Source organism: Branchiostoma floridae, chromosome 2 (genome assembly GCF_000003815.2).
Source record: "Branchiostoma floridae strain S238N-H82 chromosome 2, Bfl_VNyyK, whole genome shotgun sequence".
NCBI classification, from domain to species: domain Eukaryota; kingdom Metazoa; phylum Chordata; class Leptocardii; order Amphioxiformes; family Branchiostomatidae; genus Branchiostoma; species Branchiostoma floridae.
Genome location: NC_049980.1, coordinates 31,721,301 through 31,743,970, shown reverse-complemented (window position 1 = coordinate 31,743,970; position 22,670 = coordinate 31,721,301). Strand labels below are relative to the sequence as shown.

At 42.1% G+C, this 22,670-nt stretch overlaps 2 protein-coding genes across 4 annotated transcripts in view; one reads left to right on the top strand and one right to left on the bottom strand.

Moving 5' to 3' along the window:
* The window catches only part of LOC118407238 (semaphorin-1A-like), a 47,317-nt gene extending 31,714 nt beyond the window's left edge, over positions 1 to 15,603 (top strand). Inside the window, exons 6-19 of one of the 3 annotated variants that reach the window (XM_035807708.1) lie at positions 164 to 266; positions 1,340 to 1,477; positions 2,082 to 2,224; positions 2,804 to 2,915; positions 3,365 to 3,428; positions 3,845 to 3,995; positions 4,447 to 4,654; positions 6,955 to 7,049; positions 7,395 to 7,439; positions 7,885 to 8,033; positions 8,430 to 8,500; positions 9,026 to 9,058; positions 10,568 to 10,734; positions 11,599 to 15,603. In XM_035807708.1, the coding sequence (XP_035663601.1) occupies positions 164 to 266; positions 1,340 to 1,477; positions 2,082 to 2,224; positions 2,804 to 2,915; positions 3,365 to 3,428; positions 3,845 to 3,995; positions 4,447 to 4,654; positions 6,955 to 7,049; positions 7,395 to 7,439; positions 7,885 to 8,033; positions 8,430 to 8,500; positions 9,026 to 9,058; positions 10,568 to 10,734; positions 11,599 to 12,564 (2,445 nt within the window). In that variant the 3' untranslated portion in view covers positions 12,565 to 15,603. The remainder of the gene's footprint in view (positions 1 to 163; positions 267 to 1,339; positions 1,478 to 2,081; positions 2,225 to 2,803; positions 2,916 to 3,364; positions 3,429 to 3,844; positions 3,996 to 4,446; positions 4,655 to 6,954; positions 7,050 to 7,394; positions 7,440 to 7,884; positions 8,034 to 8,429; positions 8,501 to 9,025; positions 9,059 to 10,567; positions 10,735 to 11,598) is intronic. The other 2 variants (XM_035807701.1, XM_035807715.1) reach the window with 2 other exon arrangements.
* Positions 15,604 to 16,437: 834 nt separating this feature from the next.
* Positions 16,438 to 22,478, bottom strand: LOC118407439 (uncharacterized protein C1orf189 homolog). The gene is made up of 4 exons (XM_035807918.1): positions 22,309 to 22,478; positions 21,631 to 21,671; positions 18,382 to 18,511; positions 16,438 to 17,275 (listed from the first exon to the last, which is right to left on the bottom strand). Exons 1-4 carry the CDS (start codon positions 22,387 to 22,389, stop codon positions 17,174 to 17,176), a joined length of 354 nt encoding a protein of 117 aa, XP_035663811.1. The 5' UTR covers positions 22,390 to 22,478; the 3' UTR covers positions 16,438 to 17,173.
* Positions 22,479 to 22,670: the final 192 nt, after the last annotated feature.

Sequence of the window (22,670 nt, the reverse complement as noted above, 5' to 3'; positions counted from 1 at the left end):
ACAAGACCTAAAAGTGTCCTAAAAAAGTTTTATAGAAAGGTTGTTTGTGTCAAAGATGAAATGTTTTCCATCATGCTTTGTCAATGCTCAATATGTATTTTAGAAGAAGTAGTTGACCAGTGTGGAGATTGAAAAATTAAATGTGATGTTTGTAATTTTTCAGCGTAATCTGGCTATTACTGTTGAAGAGCTGCGCAGAAGGAGTGCACCAGGAAACAGCATCTGCCCGTTCGACCCCAAGCAGAGAGCTACAGCTACATTTGTTGGTAAGCAAGCTAAAACCTTTATAGCTTACTAAAATTTGTTCCCAATACCTTTGTTTCCAATTCAACATGGAACATGACTTTCCCCAAAAGACCAAAATTTACAGTCGTCTGTAATTTTCAAGACTAGTAGGCAGCCTGGCCAACCAACTCCTAACCACTGATGGGCTTGCTTATGGCCCAATTTACCTAAGGAAAATTGGTGGAAGTACGACAACAGCGTGCAACGAGATTGCATGATGCCATTGGTTGGGAAGCCATGGTTGGCCATGTGAGACTAGTTTTAAGGACTGTAATCACACAGTCTTACATGGAAAGGCAAGGGGCGTGTGGCAGTGAGGTACCCCGCCAAACATGGATCAGCGATGTCAAGGAGTTGTGAGGGAAGACGGTGGCCCAGCGAACCAGATTGGCTGAAGACCATCAGGTGTGGAGAACATTTTGTGGACCGACAAGCTGCCCCTACTGCTATTACAAGCTACGGGACTGAATGAGTGAGTGTGAGTCATTGTGAATGTACCATATTGATGTGTGGGACCGCGTGGCACGATCGGGAGCGCGTTGGTCTCAGGCCCGAGAGGTCCCGGGTTCAAATCCGCTTGCCGTGTCACCGATCTTGTGCCCTTGGGAAAGGCACTTTACACGACTTTCCTCACCTATCTCAGGTGTAAATGAGTACATAGCTTCGGCTAGTGGCAGTGACAGGCCTTGTTGTGGTGACAGGCCACAGGGGCATGTTCGGGCATGACGCACCCGCCATGACACACGAGTCAGGGGTAGGAGGAACCCCTTACATCCTTGGTCGGAAGTCCTCCTAGGAGACGGAAACTCCAAATAACAAAACCTGCATCTGCTGGGGCCGTCTTACACGTTGCAAACAATTGCCCCTGTAGGACTAAGTGCGCCAGTGGACGAGAGGGTGGTGGAGAAGGAAGTGTACACCCCTCCTTCACCTTAAAAAGTGCAGGCCAGGCAGACGGGTCGCCTTAAAACCCACCCTGTCTGCCTCCATTGTCTTCCGAGACAGACGGATGCCAAAACATATTGATGTAAACTGCCTGTCTCCCATCCCCCAGGTGATGCCCTGTTCTCGGCAGAGTTCTCAGACTTCACGGCCAGCCTTCCCCTGATCTCCCGCCGACCAGCCAACCTCACCAGCACAGTACCTCGTGTTCTCACCACCGTTAAGGACAGGGACTCCAAATGGTTCAATGGTGGGTACCTTAACCTCTTTATTTGCTACGAAAGTTTATTTAGTAACTTAGCATAGGACTTGTAAATGTGAATGTAGCATATTGATGTAAACCTCACCAACACCTTCCCCCATGTTCTCACCACCGTTAAGGACAGGGACTCCAAATGGTTTAATGGTGGGTGTACCTCTTTGGAAGCTGTACTTTTGATAGAAAAGATTTATTGATGCAAAAGAAGCACAGTGGTTTTTATACAGTCAACTGCAAAATAGAAGGACTATAAAAGAATAAAAGTTCTACTTATTTAAACATTCAAGGTTCGCATACAAAGTATATTTGAAATCAATCTTATGATAATCAGAGAAGACAGTCACTATACTGTATTTAAGTCATTGCAATAAGGAAATTCCCCTAGTTCTTGGACCATGATACACAGCTTAACGTTCTGTCCTCAAGACTGCAACTCTTTCTGGTAGCATGCATGTCGGGTGAGTGACATAGCCAGAATTGAACTCACGGCTTCTAGTTCCAAAGGCAGGGCCATTGACCAATGAACTTTGCATGCTACCTAGAGTATTGGAAAAATGTGAAACATGACACATTGGTTATGTGTTTTTTTTTCCAGAGCCAGAGTTTGTGTCTGTGTATGCACCCCCCAACCCTCCCACTCCCCTGGATGAGAAGGTGTACTTCTTCTTCCGGGAGGTTGCAGTGGAACATGCCATCGTGGGCAGGGCCGTGTACTCCAGGGTAGCACAGGTCTGCAAGGTGGGTGTCCTCCATGTCAACTCGACTGATATTTATATCATGATAGTTAAAATGTTATTTCTAAATCTTGCACAAGTTGCAAAAAGTTATTCCTTAACAGAGATGGGGGTGCGGTTAACTTTTTGCAACTTATGATCGAATTGGATGCAAACAATTTTGGTGACACCAGTTTTTGTGTTACTTGGGAATAACTGGCGTAGTTCAACTTTTATGTAGAATGATTTTCAATAGCACAGAAACTGATGAACTGTTAATTTGGTTCTCTATATGTTTTGTAATATAAGGAAAGAGTCTGTGGAACAAGGTGTTTGGACATGTACATGACTATACTCCAAGCCATAGATCCTTGCAAAACTCACACCGGTGGCTATTTACCATCATGTAGAAATGATGTAGAAATGGTCTGTGTTTTTTTTTTGTCACTTAAACATGATATACAATGTGACTTAAACATGATATCTAAAACAATATTGTATTGATAACTTATGTGTATTTATCTCATCATTTTACCAGCAAAATGTTCAAACTTTTTTTTATATCATTGTACAAAAAAAATTAGCATGATTTTCTTTGTTACAGAATGACCAGGGAGGCACCACCCACTACCTGGGCGGGTTTTTCACCACCTTCCTGAAGGCCAGGATCGACTGCTCCATCCCTGGAAATGTGCCTTTCTACTTTGATGAAATACGTAGGTTAACCTTTTCACTCTTGTGATTGTTGTTTTTGTTGTTGTCTCTCTAACCGCTTCATTTGTTGGTGTCTGGCCACATGTGCTATGTGTGATGCTATTCTACAACTTCTAGGTCATGTTATTTGTAAAGAATTTTTACATACCCATGGAAAAGACCTGTAAAATTAAGTATAGCACCAAACAGATTGGATATGTACTGAACATTCAGGTTTGGACTATGGCTCATCATCTTAACAAAGGGGTTAGTTGTTCGGAGTCTATGTAGAAATCTGTGAATACTACAAAAAGTTGTTTCATATGTTCCATGTTTGAGTTATACATTATTTTTTAGATGCAATTGATGTATTCCCAATACTGCAATATGGTTACATTAGGAAACATAACATTCTACAATTCATCAACATCATCAGTGGCTTGTTGTTATAATAAGTATTATTTTCTTGCAGAGGGCACATTTGTTTTTGATGAAGGTGGCAGAGAAGTAATATATGGAGTCTTCACAACACCAGAGTGAGTGACAGTAACTAATATATTTGTCTATGACGTTTGTGTGAACATTCACAATGTTGACATCATCTTCTAAATCAAATGACAAAGCCATAGAGATCTTGTAAAACAGAGAGTCATATACCTATCATGAGGTCATATCAAGTTGTGTTTCCAGTAATAGTCTTGAAAGAGATAGGGTCGGTTGCACATTTTTTGGACGTATTTCCTCTGAGCAATTGTGGAAAAAAAAGTGTTTGGATCAGCAAGTTTTGCTGCTGTATTTATTTACAGTCAGTTGGGTGATGGAAATATAACATTTCTTTACGCAAGATGTAGCTGCCGCTGCCTCTCTGAATTTAGCATAGAACATTGACTGTACCCCCATTGCAGGTCCCTGAACATGATGGTAAGATTAGTGTCCTCCTTTATCCCCTCAGGAACAGCGTGTTAGGCTCTGCTGTCTGTGTGTACAGCATCTCTGACATCCGCCAGCTGTTCTCCATGGGACAGTTCAAGAGGAAGATGGCCGACTCCTTAGCGTGGACCAGGGTCATGCAGAGCGAGGTGCCGGACCCACGACCTGGAAAGGTACATTCTGACATAGTACTATCAGAAAACACTCAAAAAAGAACAAGGAGTAGTCACTCCTTTGAAGTACCAGAGTGAAGCTAGGATTGATGTGTTCAAAAATTCGTATTTTCCCAGAACTATCGTTATCGTTTCCTTTCACTGGTGCCTAAACTGTAACAGCATGTGTGACCAGTACGAGGTCACCTATAAATTTGCCCTGCTCGTACAGATTGAAATAGTAAGGAAACTTGTATGCCACTAGGCACTACAAGGGTCTGAACAAACAAATTATCAACTCAAGCTGAACAAACCTTTCTTTCACCCCCAGTGCTTGAGTTGTAACTGCATGTCATGACTAGACTAACTACAATGAGACCTTATACAAGTTTGCCCTGCTACAGAAACAGCTAGGAAACTTGCTGACCAAAAATTTTCATTCACGCTGAACAAACCTTTCTTCCACCCCCAGTGCCTGAGGTGTAACAGCACCTGTGACCAGTACGAGGACACCTACAAGTTTGCGCGCTCCACACCCCTGATGGACCCCTCGCTGAGGCAGCTGCCCGAGCAGGAGGGGCAGCCCCTGCTCAGCAAACTGGGCGTCCGCTTCACCCAGCTCGTCGTGCACCGAACCCGCACATCCAATGGCATCTTCAACGTGCTCTTCATTGGGACAGGTGGGTCCTATTCAATACCTCAGAGTTAGCCTGATTAAATCTCACTTATAGAAGCCCCTGCTCAGCAAACTTGACGTCCGCTTCACCCAGCTTGTCGTGCACCGGACTCGCACGGCTAACGGCATCTTCGATGTCCTCTTCATCGGGACAGGTGGGTCCTATTGACCTCAGAGTTAGCCTGGTTAAATCTCGCTTATAGCAGCCACTGCTCAGCAAACTGGGCGTCCGCTTCACCCAGCTCGTCGTGCACCGGACTCGCACGGCTAACGGCATCTAAGACTTTAATGTGCTCTTCATAGGGACAGGTGGGTGTGGATTTGCTATTTATATTTCAGCCATACCATAGGTATGGTGAAATATATTGTATTCGTAATGTTTCTTTCTTTCTCCTGTCAAATCTTCAAATCGATTCAACTCCGTCGTTCCTGGACCGAATTACTTGAAATTTGGCACAAGGGTAGAGTGGGTCAATACCCAGGTGCTTTTTTCTCATTTTTTTCATATCTTCCTTTAAAATGATTTTATTCATGTTTTTTGCAATTTTTATGTACATTTTGCCCCCCTGTTCCCTGGTGTTACAGCCGAATGACCTAAAATTTGGTACAGAGGTGCCTTGATCATATGCCCACAAAATTCCAAAAACAATTTTGGCATACGGTACAGCAAAATGCTTAATTTTGGTATTTTGGGGCATTTTTTGCCCCAGAAATGACATTTTTTGGCTCCTATTCCCCCATTTTACAACCAAATGACCTGAAATTTGGTATAGGAGTGCCGTCTACATATGCGCACATGAATTCATTGACACCTTTGGCATACGGTACAACAAAATGCTTAGTTTTGGAATTTTTTGGCCATTGTTTGACCAAAAACGTACGCTTTTGGCTCCTGTTCCCTGGTCTTGTAACCAAATGACCTACCTTTTGGTAAATAGGTGCACTAGATATTCATTCAAATGACCCATGTATAATTTCTGGCATAAACCACTTCAAAATGATATATTTGGGTACTTTTTTTAGTAATTCTCCACTGGCCAGAGGGTCAACGACCTCAAGGTCGTTGACCTCTCCCACCTGAAGACAGCATGCGCACATGTCTATATATACTAGTAACTTGATTAAAGAGGCAACCAATCACGTAGCCTGAGTCAACATCCCGAAGGGGATTGGCAGCCAATCAGTGAGCCCGGTGTTATCTGGATGAGTCCATTCTGGCACGGAGGGGGTACATATTTTTTAAATTCATCTTTGGACTGTTGATTATATAATGTCTCTCAATGGGAGTATTTTTGAACTGGACTATTTTGCAATTTTACATGGGGTGTACTGGAAGAGTCCATTCTTGCACGGAGGGGGGCATTTTTTTAAAATTTGTTTATGGACTTTGGTGATTTGATATGTCAAAGTGTTTCAGTGTGGTTATTTTTTGACTGGTCAACTTTGCAATTTTACATAGGTTGTGCTGGAAGAGTCGATCCTTACATGGGGGGATTTTTAAAATCCATTTTTGGGACTTTGGTGATTACGTCCAAGTCCAATTTTAGCGGATGTATTTTTGGACTGCACCACTTTACATAGGGGCATCGCAAAAAGAGTCCATTCTTGCATGGGGATGTTTTCAAATTTAGTTTTAGAAAGGTGATAATTCAATATTCCATTTTTAGTGGAAGTGTTTTTGGACTGGTCTATTTTACCCTTTCATGCCTTTTTTGCTTAGTTCAACCTTGACCATGTTTTCAGTGAGAGTATTTCTGGACTGGTCTATTGTGCAAATTCACATGGGGTGCACTGGGAGAGTCCATTCTTGCACTAGGAATTTTGTAAGATTCATTTTTGGGTGTCATTAAGTGTCATTAGTGGAAGTGACTTTTAAACAAAAGTGTTCGATTCTTGCACATGGGTGATTTTGGAATAGTCTGTTGTTGCATGGGGAGGGAGATGGCTGAAATATGCTGCATTTGCTCTCAAGCAAATGTCGGCCTTTCTAGTTGTTTATTTTGTTTTTATGTGGCATTGAGTGGCTAGGCCAGGCAAACAGACATGAGATTGAGAGGCCATGGGTTTGACTCCAGCTATTACTAGATTTGTGTCCTTGGGTAAGGTACTTCACACAAGTGTCTTCCACCTAGGTGTAAAATTGCGTGCCAGAATTCGGTTGTGAAGCGGCACCTCCCAATGCACATACTCTGCCCTAGACCCAGTGGATAACGACCCACTGTCCATATGCATACAGCCTCAAAAATGATGTGGGACTACCTAAAGTTTACCCTTTTTAACATAAAGTTGTTGTCTACATTTCAGACAACGGCACCCTGTACAAGTCAGTGGAGCAGGTGGTGAGCAACCCGTCGGGACCCAGGAGTGCTCAGCTCGTGCAACAGATCAACGTCTTTCCGGTATGGAACCTTCATGTTTAATCAAATCCAGCCAGCATCCCTTGTGAAGGTGTTATTGCAACTGTTACAGTAATAACTATATTTCTTCAGAAAAGCAGAGATTCTGACAGACCTTAAAGGTTAAGGTAACTTTCCAATAGTAAGGTCCTGAGGGAATGTCTGCTTGTGTAGGAAAAGTTTTCTACTGAAAAGTTAAAGTATGTCCGCTCTCTTCGATTTATGTCAGACTCTGCATAGAAGTTGAGGAATAGAAAATGTATTTTGTTATAACAATTGAAGTATAGATAAAGTAAAAGATGCAAAATTTACCTTTTATGTTTATTAAAACCCTTTCCTGTCTCACAGGCAACCCAGGAAAAAATAACAACACTGAAGCTGTCAAAGGAAAAGGTAAGTTATCCAGATTGTTCCATCTATTTTTTATCCAAATTCACCTGTACACTGTAAATGATGTCTAACCCAGTAAATTGACTGCTTTCCCTGTTTTTAATATGTACATTGTCCTACCCTGAGTCTTGCCCTGGCTTTTACAACCTGTGAAGACTCCAAACTGAACTAAGAGTTTCCACTTTTGTGGGCCATCAGTCAGCCAATCAGAGAATCAGAGAATCAACTTTTCCTAAAGAAAACATTTAATTGTCTGATTGGCTAACAGCTGGTTATAGGTCACGCCTACACAAGTGAAAACCTTAACCTTAGTTTAGCAGAATCTCTCTGAGGTATATTGTTTTGGGCAATACTTGAATGTGTTCAGTTCAGTTCATCCTCTGCGTTTAAAAATATAATATATCATACTGCCCCTAACTCATCAACTTGTTATCCATTGCAACTGTAGAAAGCCATCTACATCGGCTCCAACTCCGGAGTGCGCATGCTGCCCCTGCACAACTGTGGGGCGTACACGTCGTGCGTGGCCTGTGTGTCGGCCAGGGATCCTTACTGTGGCTGGAGCAGGTCTCAGGCCAGGTGCACTGCTGTGGACATGTAAGTATCTTCATAGACTCTAGTGTAGAACAGATCTATAGTTCTCATATTGAATGAAAAAATGGTTACAAGTTGAAAGAAAGCTCCTAAGTGCTGCCTTTATGAACATATTTCTGAGTGGGACATAAAAAAGTCCTGTGTTTGAGGAGAGCCAAACCTCAAACACACTGAAGAATGTGTTTGTTTGTGTGTGTATGTGTGTGTGTGTGTGTGTGTGTGTGTTTGTGTGTTTTCATGTTTGTGTGTATGTGTTTGTGTGTTATCATGTTTGTGTGTGTGTGTTTGTGTGTATGTGTTTGTGTGTGTGCGTGTGCGTGTGAGTGTCTATGTTTCTGCATGTGTGTGTCTGTGTTTTCAGAAGATGATTTATTAACAAAACTAAATGTGTCTCTACAGGGACAGTGACCAGTCATTGCTCCAGGACGTTCTCATGGGAGATGCTCTAAGGCAAGGCTGCAGATGTGAAGGTACTGTTTCTACAATTTCTCTTTTCAAACTTCCAGAACCATAATTATTATGATATTGATTGGATATTGATTGAAAAAAAAAAACATGTTGCCAACAGTTACGAGTCCTGGACTCGCAAAGATTACCTACCAGAATGGTCTATCACTTTAAAAACGTCATGTAAAATCTGTATGATTGTACAGTATGTAAAATCTGTTTGTATGTAGTTGATTGCAAGTCTTAATGTATACTTCTTTGTGTTATTAGTGACCCATGGCTCCACAGTAGAACAGTGGTCACACCACTTACATGATGTAGTTGGACCCTGATTAAATTTTTCTCTATCCTTTGTTTTGGATAGGCTCTTTGGATGATAGAAGTTTCTCTTACACTTTTTTTTACTTTATTTATTTTTTGTCCTCCTGTTGTGTTGTTGTACCATTATACACTCTACAGTTACCTGACCATTCTACAGCTATGTTACTCTGACTCTCGATAAAATTACCCATTTCTAATGAAGTCTTCTGAATTTCAAATTTTTTTAGCTGGCTCAGGATCAAAAAGGCGACGCTGGAGAGGTTTGTCTGATGTCCTTGCTGTATTTCATGCTGTGATCCAAACTGAGATTTCTTTTATATGATATGTGCTATTACGTTTCCCAGCATCTCTATTGAATTTTGTTCATAGATTATATATCAGGTCTTGGAAAAAATGTTGTGTTTCTGATCCCTTCCAAAACCTGCCAACCCTAGCTTCCTTTGGTCGAACACTGGCAAGGAACATGAAATGACCAAAATGAAATTTTCAATCTTAGTGACAAAATTTTTGAAACGGTAATATTTTGTACTCTTAGTTAACAGGTTTTGAACTGTTGAAAAACTTAGTGAGAATGTGTCGTAGATATTGACTTCTTTATTATACAACATAAATCTGTTTGGTTTAGTATATGATGTTGAAAATCGGAAGCACAACATGAATTTTCCTAGGCCTGGTAACATCCTGGATAAAGCAATAGAGATGCTGGTAAACAAAATTCTATTTTTACTTTCATTGGCTGTCAACAACTTTTTTCGCCCCCGGGCAGCCAATCCTAACGAATCATGCTACTTGGCTTTTCTCTATTTCCTACACATTTCTAACATTGTTATGTCATGTTCCTCCATCCGCTGCTAACACACACTGCATTGCTTATGATATGCTGTGCCCTTTTTCTATGTGCAGTCAAACATGTAAAAGTGACCCTCTCTACATAAGAACCATGAGTCTTGACGTTATGTAGAGATGGTCACTTGGTCACTGTTTTTCCATTGACACAAACATGAAGAATTTTATCTATACTACATGTACATGTGTATAGTGGGCACCCCTCCACACAGAACAGATTTATTGGCCCCATGAGGGTCTTTGTTTTGACTGTACTATCATCAGATTCTGGTTTGACTAAACATCATTTGTGCATCTTCTTGTTGTACCTTGCTGGCCTGTAGTGCTATAGCAGCATGCTGTGGCTTACATGTAATGCTAAACGTTCTAGCAAAGCAGAGTCTACACTTATTGCATCCTACCATCACTCACTTCACTCTTAAACGTATCAACTTCACTACCATGGTGTCGCCTTAGTGTAATTGGTCTGTAGTGATTTTGTAGATCTGTTAGTGGTTTGCTTGGTGTTGGGATGCTTGTAGTGATTTGTACACAGGTGACATGCATAGCCATGTAGATTTTATAACCTAAAAGGTGTGAAATAAGGTGTCATCATTCCATGTAGAACTGTATAGGCAAGGTCTTGGTGGTTTCTAATTGTGCTTTACCACTCAACAAAATCCTATACTTAAAATCAACTTAACACTCCTGCGGTGCAGAAAACTTTTTGTTTTGGTCATTTTTTGGTCCAATTGTGCTTTTCCATGGATAGCATGAAACAAATTTAAAGCTTTTTGGCTCAAAATCAGCTTTGACAGTGTTCCAGGTTTCAAATTAGGATGATTTTTTTCAGGACCTATTTCAACCTTCACCATTAGTTTCCAGTATGTTCTTCTCCGCTCGCAGGAGATCTAAGTGTGCAGATATGTTTGTATTTGCTGCAGGTAACGGTGACTCCCCCAGACCCCAGCACAACGTGACCCACGGGTCGGACCTGTACGTGTCCTGCAGTCCTGATGACACGGTGGACATCACTGATGTACGGTGGACAGGGCCGGACAGCCTGCTGAGCAGGGCGATCAGGAAGGATAGTTATATCATTCTCAGACAGGTGCTGGAAACCTTTCAGTTCAGTTCAGTTCATCCTCATAAGAGGTGCCACTAATAATATCAGACCATGCATCTCTGTCTAGCATGGCGGTTAGCAGGTTGCGGTCCTTCGGTCCAACCTCACTCTCCAGTACATTCTTAAGTGTCAGGTTCGGTCGTCCCCTTCTTCTTTTCTCCTCGGGTTGCCAGAAGAGAACTTTAACATTGTGCAATTGGATGTCACAGAGTGGTCTATACATTAGAATGAGTATTGTTTTGCTTAAAACTCGTCAGGTATAGCCGCCATAACCGCCCTTTGGTTTTATTAAACTGAAAGGCCTGTCACTCTGTCTCACAGGTGAGATCTCTTTTGTACATCTGATTGCAAATGTTGCTTAAAGCTATCTATAGTGAGGATGCTCTCACAGAACTTGGTGGCAGGGAGTTACATTCTAAGAAAATCTTAGGAAAATATGGATTTTTGAGCACATCAATCCTTGCATCAAGTTGATAACTCTAGTACATTGAACCGGGTACTTGAACTCATTTTAGCACCACCAGCTTTTTCAAAAACATGTCTTGTTTCGTCCCCAGGTGGAGACGTCAGGTGTGTGTGGCACAGTAGTAGAGAGGCGGACTGTCTATGCATTACGTATTGTTTGCTGAAAACTCAAATGGTTTCCTGACACATGGAAGTTGTTGTGTTATAATCGCATTGTTCGTGGTAACCCCTCCACCACGAATAAGTGACTACGCTATCTTAAAGCCATCTAGTGAAAATGCTCTTACTGTATTTTATGGCAAATATAAGTTTCACTCTACAAATTAAAGTTTAATAGGAAATAAAAATACAACATTTCAAAAACATTTCTTGTTTCGTCCCCAGGTGGAGACGTCAGGTGAGATCACCTGTGCCCGTAAGGAGAACGGCTGCGAGATGACGACGGTCCACAGGATCAACATCCAGGTGGATGAGAACTCCGCCCGCTGTACCTTAGAGAGCGACATGTGCGTGAACATGCTCGCCCAACAACAGAAGGCCTGCTGTCTTCTGGAGTCAGCGCAGAACGTCCTGCTCAACTGCAGTGCCAAGATGACGGTGACAAGCTTCAACAGGCTGCTCCCGAGGGCGTGTCAGGTCAGGGCACCTCTCGGCACCCAGCCCGAGGATCCCAGCCAGCAGGCCTGCTGTTTGACGTTCGACGATCTGCCCGTGTCGAAGCCCGCGGCTCGGAACGTGCAGGCGGGTTCATCCGCGTGGAAGGGCATCGCTGTCACGCTGATGGTGCTGATCATCTTAGCCATCCTAGTGGCTCTGTTCCTGATGTGGAAGAAAAACAAAATCCAGGTGCCTTGTGATGGGGAGGACAACAACGTGGAAGAGAAGCCGCACAAGTCCTCGGACAGGAAGTACTTCCCCAAAGGCCCAAGATGGAGCATCAAACGTTTGCTCAGTCGGTCGGAGGCGGACGGAACAGACGCAAGGGTAAAGTGGCAGAGGCCTAACGGCACCACACAGGAGACCATAGATGAGGATGACAACGTCTCTAATGTTGTTGAGGCCAACAAAAACTTCAACGCCTCCAATAACAAGATTCCCGAACAGCAAGCCCTGATGAGGGAACTTAACAGAAGCTTAAAGAGAGCGGACGATAGCCCACAGGTCGTGAGAGAAAGTCTCATGCCAATAGACAACAGTAAGCTAGACGAGTTAGAAGCTATGGTGGCGTCACTCGACAAAGAAGGGAGTCCATCCACAAACAGAGACCACTCAAAAGGCCTGGTATCTTCAGACAGTATGCACAGCATCACATTGGACATGCCGGACAACGGGGACACGTCAGAGGCATGAGCGAAAAACTTCACATCACTAATAGCAAGCATCAAGGTCCGATCTGGCTTCTTATGGTCAAGCACAATTTCTTATAATGGCATCCCCATTGCAAATGCAAGTTTAACCGGAATTTGGCAAAATGGTACACAATCATGTAAGGTATCATTATACTACATGTCTCTGCATCATGTGCCGTAATGTGGTGTTGGGTGTTTGGCCCAGAACTTTGAGGTACTGGATTCAAGTCTCCTGACATGAAACTGATGTCGTGCCTTCAGGAAAGGCACTCTTCATGACTTTCCTCACTCCACCCAGGTGTAAGAATGGGCGCCTAGCTTCAGGAGGGAAAAGGCGGTGGAAGGAGAGGATTGGGCTCCGCCTTAAACTTCCCGGACACAGTGGATAACAACCCACTGCCTCATACGGCCACAAAAAGGCTATGGAACTACATTTGCCTGACCTTTACACAATATATGCAAAATATTATCCTTCGTGCTATTTAGTGCATACTACATCACTGTTATACTAGCTGTCCGAAAGCCAGCAACTCTCTCCAGTCTCTGCTTAGAGAGAATACTGCAACATTCCAGTGATGTGGAAACAAGCAAAGTAGGCAATGAGATTACTTGTAAATCAATTCTTTCACCAATGCAATGACTGTAAGTAACATTCCATTTGATAGAATCACAACCAATGACTCTAGTTCCATTTGCTGGTTTTGCGATTCGAAAATAAGTACCGGATGCTGACCTAGCAGATCAAGTAATATGCCTTTTTACTTTGAGTATGGCATAACGTACAAAAAAATCTTTATTATCCATGATTGTGTTTTATGTTTCCATGACAGCTCCTCACTGCCATACATGTTTTTAAACATGTTAGACCTTCAGTATGCTAAGGTTGCCATTTGGCACCAAAGCTGTATTGGCTATGGGGTTAGGAAGAAGGTTAAGAGGTCAATTATAATAATTGTGTTTTGTTAGTGTTTTTTTTTTTAATACATGTACAAGGGATGCATCGATACTGTATATATATCGTACTGTCAAAGCAGAGGTTTCGCTCTGGCTGTTTTTTTGTAGGTTTTCAATTTTGTGTCATTTTTGTAATGTCCGCGAGATTGGCTGGCAGACATGAAATAGAAAACCCAACTAAAGCGCCTAAAATCAAATCAAAAAAGAGCCAGAGTCAAAACCTGTGCTTAGAGAGTAAATATCTGGGTGAGTGCCCAGTGACCACTGAGTGATGTTTATGTGAACATCGTGCTGCTGTGTCTTTTCATTGCCATAAGTGATCAGATCTTCATGCCTGGCCAAATGGTCGGTGTGTACTGTGTGAGATATTGTACAAAAACTGTAAATATGATTTAACCATTTGTTTTGTAATGATGATGAAGTTGTATGGACGCTTGTATAGGCTTATGTATTGTGATTATTGTCAATTGTTTGATCATGATGAAATAGACTGCAAGTCCTTGTGAAACTAAATTACGACACTTAGATACAACTACTACTGTTCATGTTTATGTTTTACATACATTGTATTGGTTAAATGTAATCAAAAACTGTTGTGTTGTATTCTGCTAATTTCTAGTGTCATTGGTGTCACACTGGCACTTAAACATTCCAAACTTATCACATTTCCAGTGCACAGAGTGCTGTTAAAGTAACTACCAGCTTTTGAAGTTGTTGTTTTTCCTTTTCCACAGACCGTAAGATATCTAGTGCAATGTAACTCCATACTGTGGAGAAGCCTCCAGGTGGCTTTATACTTATTATAGCTGTTAGACTTTGCATATCATAACCTAAATGGTCATAGAGTCTGGAATGGTTGATGAGGCCACATTAATGAAATTCTATGATGGCTAATTTTTAGTTATTCGCAGCTAAATTTAAATTTCTGTAATCGCTGGTTATTGTTTGTTTTTCAAAATGGAGGAAAACAAAAGAAAAACCGGAACGTCAGTTAAAACTTTTTTTTGTAAGCAGAAGACTTTAAATTTGTTGGTCCTAACGATATGTATTTTGTGGATGTAAATCTCTGTATTTGTAAACTAATTCATCTTGTATTTTGAAAAAAAATCAAGAAAACACCCCTTTCTTTTAACTCAAGACTTACATATCAAGGTGTTGAGGTTTTGGAGGGTGTCATCCAAAGAAATTCATCATCATCATCATCATGCCAGGGTGTCTTCACTCATAAGGAGGAAGCCCTCCCTTGACTGACTCCAGTCTTAAGAATGGACAATTCTATAACAATGTAGGGTTAGCATGTTGTAAACAAGAATGATTTGGACCACTGGTGATGGTGGCGTCCTTTGCAGATTCCTAGTAGTGTGCATGGGGTTTTATTTTTTTGCTGGAGCGCTGATTCACAATTTTTCACATGGGCTCAAGTTCTCGAATGCCGGGAGAGGAAATTCTGGTGGCCCAAACTCTTCCGGCAAACTTTCTCTCCTGGCATTAGCTAACCCTAGTTCATGTTGAAAATCATGAATCAACGCTCCTCCCAGAGATAAGAACCAGGGCTACAAGTTAGACATTTGCAGATGAGGCTATGGTGATGGCAGGTTTACATGATATAGCTGTGATCATGTGATAAAAAGAGTTAGCATAAGATTAGGTACATGACATTACAGTTAAACAAGAAGCTATTTTAACATTCAATTTGGTACAATTGTATATTTAGAAACTTGTCACAAAGGCTCTTTAGGAAGAACTGCAGTTCATAACATGTCCTCTAGATGGCGCCTTTTAGAAAAAGTGGAACTTATGTATTTAGTTGGATACTGAAAATTATTTGTACACAATTGTATCTATATAAAACAAGACTTCACACCACATTGCATTTCCAAAGTATAGCAAGGTAGATCCCCAGGACTACTTGAAGCCCCAGAATAAAAAAAACAAACATGGATCTTTCACACCATACATTTTGTGTTTGCTATAGACTTTTGATTTTGGGAAAAGATATGTAGTTTTTCTGGCTTTTTGGTGTGCAATGACAGGCTTTGTCTTGAAGGAACTTTGTCATGAACTGTTTTTATCTGCCATAACAGCTGAATGAGACTATTTTCTTGTGATATAAGCAATAGTGAGAGAGACATTCACATGCTCACTCACTCACTATCCATTTGATATGCCATGCATGTGTGCCTGTATTTTTCATGGATGCCTTTGACTGTGTATGAGTCCATTTTCTGTCTATGAGAGTAGAGCTGTACTGATGGCAGTGTGCTCTGTAATTTCTTGATCACGATTTTGTGGTTGTGCCTCAGTACTAAGTAACCAGCTACCAACACTGCCGAGTACATGTATGTAGACCTTTAGTCACCATGATGTGAAAAGTCTTGTTTCCATCAACTGTTGTAGCCTGGTATTCAGCCATATCATAGCTTTCGAGTCAGAATAGACTCGGGAGCTATGACACGGCTGGATACCAGGCTACAACGGTTCAACACCATGTACATACTACATTCCATTCCATTCCAATGGTAGAAGTTAGCCTTGTGTACCACTATGGCCTGGCACTGACCAATAATAGGCCCTTTCACAGATGCACCTGCTCATGCGCAGGCCAAAGTTGAAGGCCCCTGACTGAGATGCAGAACCAAACCTGTCATAGTTTTGCCAACTGCCTTATATGGACATATTTAAAGCATGGTAGAGACAAGAACTGTTTACAGGTCAGGGGCCTTCACCTTTGACCTGTGCATGAGCAGTTGGATCTGTGAAATTGCTTATAGTCTAGTGCAAGAACAATATCGAGTCTTGACTTGATTACACTGTGGAAGTAGTGATTGTCTAGTGTTTGATTGGGACCAAGTAGTAATGGTGTGTCTTAGAGAGAGAGAGTATAGCATGTTGTATGTACTTGTACTTGAGGGTTAGTGGCTTCAGCTGTGAAAAATACTTTTATTTTTTTACTAATTTGACATCAGATCATGCGTATTACTGTAAGAATTTCAGCATTTGTAATAAAGGATGATGTTGCCCAACACTAAGTCTTCACTCAGTCTGTTGCATGTATTTGTCCAGGTTTGTATGGAGTTATTAGAAGATTCTTGTTAACCTTGATCACTTTTGTCTGCAAAAGTACTACCGATCCTTAAAATGGGTCAATACTCATGGAATTTCTTGAGACTCCTCCAGACAAGTTTGGAAGGCTTTTTATTTTTTTTCTCCTAATTCTTAAGAACTGAATATAATATATAACAATAGACAAGAAACTGCCCTCTACGTAAGAGATACAGCCCTATGTACTATACTAGCAGGTGCTTTGGAAGATGAGAAGAAACAATACACAATTCTAGCCTTAGCAAACAGGTGTATTATACAAGTGGTATTTTCTATCTCATCAGCAAACAGCTGATTAGACTCCAGAAAGTGAACGACAAATTTTGCCGACTCTGCTAAAAAATATATGTTTAACGTCAAGTTGGCAGTGACAGAGGGAACCTTTGACAAAGCTTCAAGACAATCTTTGTGGTAACAAGACGGCTGAATTTTTCATGACACTTAAACAGTTGTGCCAATAACTCTCTGTGATGGTACAATGTATATATATATATACCAAGCCCTTTGTAATAATTCTGTTGTGACACCTCCCCCCATATTAGCCCCTCCCCTGCTCATGTTCTCTTGATGTAGAAAGCCTTCCCCATGGCATGTAGCTCCTGTTCGTGGGCTCTGTGCTCCTCTTCGATTAGCTTCTTCAGTGCTGCTCTGCGGACCTGTCAGAAAAACACAATTCAGTCAACAATAGTTAGCAACACAGTGAAAATACTGGTGCCTGCTTGTGATTGTAATGAGTAATGACTAAAAACTATGAACCTGAAAATGAAACAAAAGACCTTACTTGCGAGTTGGTCCCTTCACTCGGTCAATAAAGTATACAGTCAAGTTTTTTTCACATATATCCTCGCCTTTCTGCTATTTGAATTGAATTTGCCAAGCTAACTTGGTTTTGTAAATTTCCATTTACCGAATGATGATACTGCCCACTTGGGCAAGGCCAAGATGACTTTGTGGCTCTGGTTGTTAGATTTGTGTGTGAGGATAACCATGCCCCACTGGACCTCATGCAAATGCTTTAATTGATAAGACCTCACCACACTCATTGGAAAGATGAGGAGTCCATTCCAGTATGAGTGGAGTGGATTAAACCTTACAGTACAGTCTTATGTGGCTTGTATACCTACTGTACAAAATCAGAGTGTTGCAAGTACAGAAAATTCAGGTCCGGTTCAGGTCCAGAGGATCAGGTCCAGGTTCGGACCTGAACCTGATTCAGTATGTGAAAAATTGTGAAAGGACAATACTTAAAAGAATGGTCCATTTTGCTACAAAGAAATATGTTTTGTGGAATATTCAACTCCCACTGGCATTTTAGAATCCTACAAGGCTAGCTGCCTCTGTATGATTGACTGTAAAACTTGTTAGAAATGACTATAGACTCTACTCTGCTTCTCCCTTGTTATTTTCTTCCACCGGTAAGCCCCAAAACGTGTGATTGCCTGATCATATAATCTGTTCATTTTCCAACAGGTCCAACTGCCGGTCCACTGATTTTTTTCAGGTCCAGTTTTTCGGACCGGTCCAATAAGAAAAACTGGTTTTGTACCAGTACACCGTACCGGTACCCAGCCCTAGTTACGCCTAAAGGCAGTTTACCATACCTGGCTCTCTGGGCCATTTTTGGCTCGTGTTTTTTTTCTCTTTGTACTGGGTCACTTGTACTGCTGCCCGTACAAGTGACCTAGTACAAAAGGCCAAAAAAGTGTATACTACAAAAAAAGGCTAGGTTTACCAGAAAATTGTAAAAGAAATGAACACTCACGGCCACCATCGCCCTGTTTGCCAGCCGAACCTCTTCCTTCATCTTCTTGAGGTCGTCCTTGTACCTCCTGGCCTCACTCGCCTCCTCCAGACCCTCCGACCACTCCGACACCAGGTTTACTTCCTTCTCACTGGGGGGAAAGATAAAGCTCCAGTTACAAACAAACAAACAAACAAACAAACCAGGGCTGTCTCCACTCATTGTTTGGCAGTTCATTTGGATGTTCAATAAGTTGTTAAATCTGTCATATTAAGCAATAAACATTTTGATCTAATCCATGTACTGAAGTTCAAATTTTTGGGACGAAAAGGGTAAAAATTTTATCTGTCCTAAGAAGCAAAAATGCCCTAGAGACTGCCCTGAAACAATCACATACTAGCTGACCATGGCATCCAGAGTCCTGACTATACTCGGCAGCCAACCTTTCCTAGACCATGATTAATAATAGACATTAGACATAACTAGTTCACTGGGGTGAGCCAAGTGAGCAATTTGCCTTGCATTCGGTTCGGTCATGGGTTTGATACCCGGCCTAGTCATACTAAAGAATTTAATGTGTAATGGTTTATTGAGCAAAAACATATCGCTACATTCGCAGCCTAACGGCTGAATTGCAGTTGCAATATCACATTAAAACAAACGCATTCGATCTATGTCCAACAAGGCAAATCATTAAGATAAAAGTACGTGTAAAATCAGTTAGGTACGAATATAATACATGATATCGACCAGCGAATATCTAAAACGAAAATTAGAGGCATACAATATTGGCAGGATTAAGGCATGGGGGCATTACTGTTGAGTAGACGGACCATGTGCGGAATGGCACTAGACCTATAGCGTTCAGTTCTGCACTTGGGAATGTCCAGTTTGTTAGCAGAGCGGGTTTGTCGGCAACTAATGTTCTGTCTTGTGGATGGTAGGAAGTGGCGATATTGATCAGAGACTAAGAGTGATTGAGCAAATCGGAGTGTCAGATTCGAACGCCTGGAGTGGAGTGATGGAAGGCCAAGCTGTGTACATGCATCTCGGTAGCTGGTGTAGTCGCGTCCCATGATGATACGTACCGCTCTGCGCTGGATACGTTCGATCTTGTTGCTCAGCTGTGTGGTTAACCCTGGGTGCCAGACAGGGGCTGAGTACTCAGTAACTGGGCGAATGTAGGAAGTGTAGACAGTAACGAGATCTTCCTTCGAAATGTTGAAATGCTTCAGTCTGCGCAGTAAGAACAGACGTTGGCTTGCCTTACTGTATGTGTGGTCGACGTGCGCGTTCCATCTGAGGTCAGACTGTAGGTAGAGACCGAGTATTCTCATGACTCTTACTTCCACTAGAGAAATGTCGTTGATCTTGAGCGGGGGAGGAGGCCGTGGAGTCATGCTGAATTGGACATGGAGAACCATACATTTACCCGGATGGAGAACCATCTGGCTCTCCTGGGACCATGTGGTCAAGTCAGTAAGGTCCTATTGGATGCTCGGAGGTTGTGATGACGAGTTTCTAGTTTCCAACATGTTCAAGTCATCTACAAACTTCCATCTCTTGGATAGGGCTTGGCGTGCTGCATTGTTTATATAAACAATGAATATGATGGGGCCAAGAATCGTTCCTTGCGGTAGGCCACAGGTTACAGAAACAGATTCCGAAAGGGCTCCGTGGTAACGGACCATCTGTTGTCTGTTCGTGAGGAAGTCCGAGATCCATTTGACTAGAGATGGCCGTAATCCCAACTCAATCAGTCGGCGAATAGCTAAGGTGTGATTCACACGGTCGAAGGCTTTACTGTAATCCGTGGACACCAGAGAGCTCAGGGTACCAGGTCTGTCGGAGGCCTTGAATAAGTCATTTGTAAGGTCTAACAGACAATGGGTGGTGGATCGACCCTTCAGGCAGCCGAATTGCTGGGGGTCGATTTCAGATTTGATGTCCGACAATACCCATTGACTGATGAAGCTTTCAGCAACTTTGCCTAACAAAGAGGTCAATGAGATGGGTCGTAGTTCTTTGACCGAGGGAGGTTTCGTCTTAGGCACTGGGACCACAACGGCGCATTTCCACTCCTCTGGCACGGTACCCTGTTGGAGGGAGGCGTTCAGGATATCTGCAAGAGGCGTGCTCAATTCACATGCAAATTCTTTGACAAGTTTACCCGGTATCCCATCCGGCCCTGCGGCTTTTCTGGTTTTCACTTTCAAAAGTTTGTTGTAAACCTCCCATGGTTCTACCGATGGTGCTGGGAGTGACGGTAGGTAGGACGGCAGGAGTGATGGGTCTAATGGTGGTAGGGACTGGATCACTGAGGCAAGAGTTATTAAAAATTGTACATGCTGCTTTCTCTGCTTCGCATTCAGCATTTGGAGAAGTGTAAGTCAAACACACATCACTACTAGTAGACTAGCCCCCTGCTGTAGTCAGATTGCATAAAGTTCCTGGCCCTGGGCTAAAGAAATGTAGATGGGCACTGCTCTATGCGCCATTCTGGTGCAAGTGGAATTTGTAACTTTTTTTAACAGTCCACTAAACATTGTAGTCTCACCACTCCCAACCTTACTCAGACCATGGTTGGGACTTGAGAGTAAAGGTTGTCTGTTGTTTTGTGAGGTTAGCTACAGGTCAGATGCTAGCCTCATAATGTTTCAAAATAAAATATTTGGGAGTTGGCAAGAGGTCTGGATTGGATTGGAAACTGGTCGAGAATAGGTTGGGAGTCAAATTTGGCCGTGGTTTGGGGAAGGTGTCCTGAATGTGTAACGAGCTTAACATCAAAGCACTGTCTGGTAATTATAAACAATTAACGCACCCTTTGAACATGCCAGGAGTAGTCCTTGTACCTGTAATATGTTCCAGGGGTTGGGGGTGTCCCGAAAACATGATTTACATTGAATTGGACCAACTAACACATGGTCCTTGGGTGTGATCCTGGACTCAATTTTCCATTTAGGTCATTAAAAAGAGCACTGGCAAAAACACTTTGGTCAAGTGATCTAGTGCAGTCAAACAATTGCCTACTGCCTTGCTCCTCTCTGACGAACAATAATTATTGAATAAAGGACTATGTGTTATAACAAGGCATTTGACTTATGTGGGTCAGTTTGGATGTAAGATAATGACATGACTGTTCCTCGGTGCATATGGTGTCATAATGCCTGATCCTTTCTGGTCACTGTTCCTGTCAATAAGGCTTGTTCTCCCACTATTGACAGGATGTTCCTATCACTATGTAGGGCACAAGAAAAATTAGGTACTTACTGTCTGACAGTGCTCTGACGACTGGCATACATTTCGTCTTTCTGCAAGAAAAGTATTAAGTTGTCATCATTAGTACTTACTAGTACTTAAAACAAGAGCAGAGTGCAGTTCTTCTGGTGCAGGTAGACAGGTCCAAGCAAGAGTGGTTATTCTTCAGATTATTGAACAATCTATTGAACATTAAGACCTATTACTCCTACCTTGCAATCTAGTTTCCTCAAAAGTTCAAAAGCGTTCTGAATATGGTTGTGTATCATGAAAATATGGATGTCCCTGTAGCTCAACTGGTAGCAACCTCACATTTGAACTCCCAGGTCCAATTAAATGGCATTTTGGTTGGACGCAAAATGGGGGTCCAGGTTGAGGAGCAACCCTTCCCTACATAAATATACCCTGAAATACACTGAAATAACATGGATACTTGGTGCTCTATGAGCAACTTAAGCTCTACAAAGTGAACAACAACACAAAATGGACCAGAAACCTGTGAAAATTGTACCACCACCTGTTGCTAGTAACTAAGTTCTGTTGATAGATTACGTGTACATAGTTGTCACTCGTGTTTCTAGGGCGCCCAACCAATAAAGCTGCCATGTAGTCCACGATTAGTTTATAATGTTTGTTCAACTGACGTTCCAAAAGTTATAAATGTGTCTAGTTGGTTGATGTTTGACTTACCTTTATTCTCTGGGTTATTCTTTGCTGGGCTTTGTTACTCTCTAGCCCCTCATACTTCGCCATGCTCGCCATGAGACTCATTTTGGCAAAAAGGTGAGTTTCAAACAACTAGGGATCGAAAAAACGATGAAAATCAGCTTATTCTGAGTTTGGAAACTCTGTGTCTTTACATTTATGGCTTGCTCAGCTGAGTGGAAGCTGTTCTTGTTTCTATGGTTACTGTTTACAACTTATTTACTCCCGACAGAATCCGCTTGGTAAAATAGTACCAACATGTGAAGCAAACCACACTCTCCCGTGTATCTTCAAACATGACAAAACTACTAGTGAATGTAGACATACTTTTATATGTACCTAAAGCT

Excerpts from the sequence above, each read along its gene's own strand:
- LOC118407439 (XM_035807918.1), bottom strand. The coding sequence starts at position 22,389 with ATGAGTCTCATGGCGAGCATGGCGAAGTATGAGGGGCTAGAGAGTAAC. Across the intron at positions 21,672-22,308 it reads GAATAACCCAGAGAATAAAG|AAAGACGAAATGTATGCCAG; the intron begins GTAAGTCAAACA and ends CTTTTCTTGCAG. Across the intron at positions 17,276-18,381 it reads CAAACAGGGCGATGGTGGCC|GTCCGCAGAGCAGCACTGAA; the intron begins GTGAGTGTTCAT and ends TTTTTCTGACAG.